Consider the following 7,082-nt stretch of genomic DNA (forward strand, 5'->3'; position numbering starts at 1 on the left):
TTTGATGAAGTGATAACAAACCTCAATGTGCTTGAAAGACCAGATTACATGCCAACAAGATTGCTCTCATAGAGTCTGAATACAACATAGGAGTCATAGCTATACCAAGATTTGCAACCACATGTCATAACCATAGGGTCTCCTTGCAGGCCTTAGCATGGTTGCAATGTACTTGGCCTTAGTAGTAGACAAGGCCATGCACTTTTGCACTTGGACATCTAAGAAACAACATCTCCAACAAAGGTGAAGATATAACCATAAATAGACTTCCTATTATCTACATATCCTATATAATCAGAGTCTGTGTAGGCCCACAACTCCTTGTCTTGGTGGCCACCATAAAAAATGCACATATCTACAGTGCCTTTAAAGTATCTTATGATATCCTTCCTAGCATCCCAATGTTGCTAACTAGGTGTATTACCATATAATGAACAACATTTCCCACTACAGATACTATGTTAGGTCTAGTGGCTATCATGTAATATATCATCTCATCATCCAATTAGGGACAATATGCCTGACTGACCTTCACATCAGAGGGTAACAGGTAGCCAATAGGTCTACCACCTTCCATGTGAAACCACTTAAGGACTTTATGAATAGAATCCTTTTGTGACAAGTAGAGGAGTCTCTTAGAGCGAATGCAAGTGATGCACATACCAAGGATGTGAGAGGCATACTCAATGTTCTTAAGCTCAAAGATCTTCTTGAGCAAATCTTCAAAGCATCTAGCTCATAATGAGTACTACTAGCAATCAACATGTGATCATCCTATAGCACCAAAATGATAAAGCTACCATCATGGGCCTTCTTTAGATAAATACAAGGATCCATATCACTGCAAGAATGACCCTATGAATGCATAAAACTATCAAACTTGTGGTACCATTCCCTAGGTTCTTACTTAAGACCATCGAGACTCTTTCTCAACTTGCATACTAGGTATTCCCGTTCCTTCTCTACAAAGCCCTCAGGCTGATGTATATAAATGTCCTCATGTAGGTCCCCATGTAAGAAATTTGTTTTACATCCATTTAATAAAGCTCTAGATCTAACTATACATCCAACGCCAAAACTAATCACAAGGTAGTCATCTTGACTATAGGATAGAATATCTCATCAAATTCAGCTCCTTGTCCTTGTATGGCATTTAGCAAGGAAACCAAGTCCCACGTGTGATTTTTTTGTAGTGAATCGAAATGTGATTGCATGGCCCTTTGCCAAGGGTGACTATTAGTTTTGCACACAACCTTCTCATAAGTAAGGGACTCATTATAATTTGTTACCAATACATAATACATACACTCTCCCTAGTGCATCTATTCATATACATCATAGATTAGGCACTATATACGTGCGTGCTACATTAATTTAGTTGCAATAAAAAATGTAGCCTCTCTCCCTTTCATAATATAAATATAGCATCTCTCTTTTTAATAGCTTCAAGATTCATCACTCTATATTTACTTACACTGAATGAACCCTTACTCATATATAGTTCAAAAAAAAAAAATTTGGGCCAAATCCTTTTTGTTAAATGATATTGAAGTTATGCACTTTGTTGTTATGTTTCATTCAGGGGTATATGTAAATATTGTTCATGGGGGAAAATGACCCAAAATGAAACTCCAATTTTGCAAGCAACGCCTTGGTTGTTTTTATGCTAGAAAATGAGGTGTGTATTAGTGCTTCTATTTGAGCATCTAACCTACAAATGTGATGCAAGCATAGATGCGTCATATGGGTGCCTAGATGTCACGATTTATGCATAGATCAGGCTCAAAGGAGTGAGGAGTTGGCACAACAAAATCATATTATATGAGCTAAATAAGACCATTTGAGATTTGACTAAAGGGGTTGTAGTAATTGTGGAGTGACACTCCCTAATCTTGGACGTGCCTTTGACAATGTTTGTTTTTAGTTGGAGTAGTCTTCTCTATTTTTGCAGCACAATGATATTTAAAACACTTTTCTCTTTTGATGGGGGTCTAAGTAGAGCCAATTAGGAGACAAGTAGTCACACAAATGTGAGGTTATGTGCACGCCAACCAAAGGAGCACTGGATCTCATATGTCAATTGCGAGGTTACGTGCAGACCAATCCAAGATTCTTCACACATCAAACATACTGGCAAAATACGAAAGCTTATATAGAGAGGTGCAAAAGCCTCTTACATCGTTTTATATCTAGACGAAGGCAAGATCACACAAAGCCAGTATATGTAGGTAACTATGTAGTTATGTCTAAGAAGTGGACGGGATAGTTATTTTGCATGCCCAGCTTTAATATTACTGTTATCTAGGTCGAAACTAGAGAATTGTAGTTATGTCTAAGAAGTGGACGGGATAGTTATTTTGCATGCCCAGCTTTAATATTACTATTATCTAGGGTCGAAACCAGACGATTGTAGATTATATGTGACAGCACACAACGTATATATCTGTCTGTAGCATTTGTTATTACTTAGTGATGGCGGTTGTTCTCCGTTTCTTGCTGGCGAGAGCACCAGCGCCCAACATGGCACTCTCTTGCTGCGCGTTGAGCTGGTCATCCTCATCTTGGTTAGTACTGGAGGGCCGGACGTATTTGATGTAGTCGGCGTCGCAACCGCAGCCCCAGAGCGCGTAGGAATCCCTGGTCTCACTAGGAACCTCCTCGCTCCACAGGGCGCCACCGGTCACACGTGCCAGCACAGACACCCCCAACTCTGTCACAAACAGCAATGGGGTCGAGCGCCCAGCCTGGAAGTATAGAATGCGGTGGTTGAGGCAGGAAGGGGTGGGCATGAGAAGCGTGTCAACGCTGGAGATGCGGGTAGGGTTGTCGCCGTCAATGGTGACGGAGAAGACGGCGTTGATGCAGTTGGAGGAGGCCATGCTGGATCCAAGGAGCGACAGGCGGAGCGGCGGCTTATTCAGTAGAGCCGTAGTGATGTTGTTGGGGTAGGTGTCTGCCTCGAAGGCGAGGTGGATGAGGCCTGCACGAGAAACAGCACCGGCCGGGGTTGAGGGAAGCTGAAACCACGTGATGCTTCCGTCCGCGGCGATGCGAGCGAAGCGGCCGGTTCCGCCGGTGCTGTTCCCGAGGAGCACGAACCAGACGTTGCCATCGGGGCCGGCGAGCAGGCCGACGGGTGTGTTGCCCATGCTGGGAGGGATGTCAATCTCTTGCGGGGGCGGGGAAGGGAAGCAGCTGGCGATCGAGGCCGGAGGCGGCTTGACTACCACTGCGGTTGATGGCGCAGTGTCGACGGCGTGCAGGAAGGGTCGGGGCGGGCGGAATATCTTGTTGCTGAGGTGGAGACTGCCGTACACGTCGCCGCTGGTGGAGTGGACGGCCATGAAGATGGGGTAGGGGCTGCATGGGTAGGTCGTGTAGTCGGAAGGCTGGTCGGGGTTGACGCGCAGCACGTAGCTGCTGCCCTTGCATGCCACCCACAAGTCCTGTGTAAAGGGGTCTTCCACCAGCGTGTGCGGGCCCCAGCGGACCCCCTTGGGCAGCTCAATCCGCTTGACCACACGTGGCGGCTCCTGGACATCCGCCGCGACTGGGTCGAGCAGAAGGAGCGCCGACTCGAACTGGAGGGTGGCCCACACGAGGCCCCGTTGTCTCTTGGAAGCGTAGAGGCCGTGCAGCCCCGCCCAGTGGCTGCTCCCCAGCTGGAACTTCTTGGCCTCCAGCGGCTGGCCCGTCCCGGCCTCCAGCTTCACCTTTACCACGCAGCTGTCGGGCTGCTGCGACACCAGCAGCATCTCCTCCCCTACCTGCGCCATCTCATGCGTTTGTGAGCACGCCGACAGAGGGAACTCCTCCACCACCTTGCTCACCGGCACCCGCATTCGTTTAAAGGATGGGCAGCATTCATCAGAACCCATGATCTGCCCGGAAGCAGCAACTATAGCCGTAGTCTAGCGCCTAGCAGGAGCAGCAAAGTGGTCGCGGGAAATTAATGCCTTTGCACAAGCTAGCTCGCAGCTGCAGTACATCTCCCCCTGGCTCCGTGCAATACCTATATATACAGGCGTTCATTGTCTCATTATCATCAGCACCTTAAATCTCAAGTTTGCCGCTTCGTCGCCATCGGCGTGCAAATGTTCGTTTTATTCCAGCTTTGTGCAAAGGTCGATCGATGGTAGCTGCCAGCTAGATATTATACTCCAGTCGCTTTTGCTGAGAAAGGAAGCTATACTCGATCCGGGAACGCGTGCTAGCTAATAATAAGACGAGATAGATCGACGGAAGCTCCATCAGCCCCAGCTACGCTAGTCGATCAGGGTAAGAGACAGCACGGCTACCCAATGTCTCTGACGGAAGGCGCAGCTAATTCGTATTAGTAAGACAAAGCGGCGAAAATAAGTACCGCATGTATAAAGCGGCTTCAAATAGCAGGTCATGCCAGCGACGTCCATCGACATATAATAGTGAAGCGATCAGCTTCCGTTTGGATATTAAACCAGCAAGCCCAGCGAGCCAGCAAGTTGACATAGGATTCGGTCAGCAAGTTGTCCCATAACGGCTGCTCTCCTTCGAGTCATACGAAATAGAACCGAGCAAGGTATATGCTGTTGCGTTTCCTTCACGTCTATGGAAGAGTTAGAATCAGCAACATGCCTTAAATTCTTGTCGTCCGATGGAAGGAGCTGAGACTTCTTATCAATGTCGCGGTTTTGGCACCTTTGCGAATAGCTTATAATCAAGACCCTAAACCTCCATCCTGAATGCGATGCCTTGATTGGTTGTGCAAGCTTTTTTTCCCCCCTTTGAAGCTTGACAGATTATCTTCCAATCGTTCTAGAAGGCTGACGATCATCATGTCACCTTGTCCAAAAGCGTGGATCAGTAAACTCGGCCCTCCCCCAAAAAAGCAAATCTCACCCCACCCCACCCGGTACCATAGTCTTGCATGCAGTTTTCATAGCCACTTAAAGCGACGATGCCAATCCGTATGTATTTTGTAACATGTCAAGCCAAACAATTGAGCCACGTCAACTTTTGTATATGTTGAATTTTAAAATATTACTAGGATGACATGTGTAGCTTAGTAAAGTAGTTTGAAGTTTAGTAAAGGACTTTGAAGTTCTATATGCAGTTCTTGCATGTTTATTATGTAGCAGTTTTACTGATGGTATTTAGGCATGCGTCATGTTTCAAAGCAAAAGGCGTTTCTAGATAAGTTTTTTTTATAAAAAATACATGGAGGATGTCGAAAGGAGAATATGTATGCATATGTATTTCAAGTCATTGATCGTGATTTTGAACGTTCACATTTCTTTTGGTTGTAGGTGCCATGGCCAAGTGGGAATAAGAACGAAAACACTGTATTTTCTAAGGTGATATCTAGGCAGGGTGAGGTTCTTGCAGGCAAACCGTCCATCTTGAACGTCGTCGTTATTTCAACAAGACATTTATTACTCCATAAAATGATGCATGCGAACTTGTGCTAATTGACTCTTTGGAATGCCTATCGTGGGCTTGGCTCGACTACATTTTCAAGCAAACTGTAACATCTTTCATTCTCATGATGTGCTAGCTTGGAGCATTAGATCGAATGGATGGATTTCCAGGATGGAGCTCTAGAATCCTTTGGATGGATTTTTTGTTGAGGATGCAAAGCCCTATCCTTGGATGCATATGTTCTGTTATACCCATATACTTCTGGATTAGTGGATTATATAGCATGCTGAAAGCAAACACATCCACAATATTGGATGTAGTCAAGTCAATTCTAGTAGATGGCTATAAAAGCGATCCATCATTCCAAGAGATTAGAGGGTTATCGAGAATAGATCGACGGTTCAAGGTTCCATTTACGATCGCTCTTGTCATTTTGCAAACCAAGATGGATGTATCAATGATCCTCAATAGTTGAACCTGTAACAGCTTTGCATTGAGAATTCATTTTGTGTAGTCTGGTAAGAGTGACACCGCATATTTGTTTCTCTCTTTCTTTGCAAGATATGGTCTGCATTTAGTACGTTTAAAAGTATGTTCGAAATTTTGTTACGCTTTTATTTTACATTTTTGTTTTTTTTAATACTTTCAAAAGTTTGTTACACTTTCGTTTTTGCCATACGTTCAAAAGATCGTTTTCTTTCATTTTCATTTCACTACTATTTACTAATCCTAAAAAGAATGAATGACAAATATTTGAATCTAACCTTAAAAAACTAAAAAGACAAAGGACAAAATCATTTAAACTAATTCTAAAAAGAACAAATGACAAAGATTTGAATCTAACCTTTTAGCTTACAAATGCGATGATCGAGGAACTAATGTATGTGCCTCCACACACTTGTGTATAACATTTCTCTCTTCTCAAATAAGATATGAATTTCGTAATGAAGAGAATAACCCATACTACTTAACTCTCCCCCCCTTTTATATAGGCTTAAGGCTTTCCGACATTCAAAGCTTCCATTTAAGCTTGTTAAAGCTTTTGTAGTTTACAAACTTGAAAATCCTAAAAGCTTTCAAATGTTTGAGCTTTTTCCTAAAAAGCTTTTCTTCAATTCTGGGTGTACAATTATGTTTTCCTTCTTTAACCCAAAAAATAAACAAAAAAGATAATTACAAACTGTCACATAGTTGCACCTGTAAAAACAATGTATACTTAAGTGTTGTTGCATTAGCCCCTCGTTGCCATTTTTTAATGAATCCTCCCTTTTGTAGGTAGGTCTACTCAATAAAAATATGAAAACTCCCCAAACATTTTTATTCCGATGCCATATGATGTACAGAATTTTGAACTATTGAAAAAAGCTATCTAACTCACTTGGGAGAAAAGGGATACTATGGGGACCATCAAATGACACTCTATTGAATCATTCACTCACCTACATATTCAACATGTTAGTAGGCTTCATCATGTCTATTATTAGGATCATCGTGGATTTCATTTGGCATGTAAAATTGAGCATTGCTAGAAATTTCCCTCTAAGAGATGCTATGTCATCATTTTCATTGAAAATCAAGAAGCATGATAAATCTTATCAAACTTGCATAATCAATGCCTTATCACACGATGAGATGTCCCAATCTAGTGCACATACATGCGTGGGATTTTTTTTAACTTATGGCTT

General features: G+C 43.2%; 1 protein-coding gene across 1 annotated transcript; it reads right to left on the minus strand.

The window, feature by feature from the left end:
• Positions 1 to 1,732: 1,732 nt before the first annotated feature.
• On the minus strand, positions 1,733 to 4,093 carry LOC148040616 (uncharacterized). Its single transcript, XM_087666882.1, has one exon. The coding sequence runs from the start codon at positions 3,876 to 3,878 to the stop codon at positions 2,463 to 2,465; it is 1,416 nt and encodes a 471-aa protein (XP_087523008.1). The 5' UTR covers positions 3,879 to 4,093; the 3' UTR covers positions 1,733 to 2,462.
• Positions 4,094 to 7,082: the final 2,989 nt, after the last annotated feature.

Source organism: Lygodium microphyllum, chromosome 2 (assembly GCF_053477565.2).
Source record: "Lygodium microphyllum isolate KBCC chromosome 2, Lygodium_microphyllum_v1.1.10, whole genome shotgun sequence".
Lineage (NCBI taxonomy): Eukaryota > Viridiplantae > Streptophyta > Polypodiopsida > Schizaeales > Lygodiaceae > Lygodium > Lygodium microphyllum.

Excerpts from the sequence above, each read along its gene's own strand:
- LOC148040616 (XM_087666882.1), bottom strand. The coding sequence starts at position 3,878 with ATGGGTTCTGATGAATGCTGCCCATCCTTTAAACGAATGCGGGTGCCG.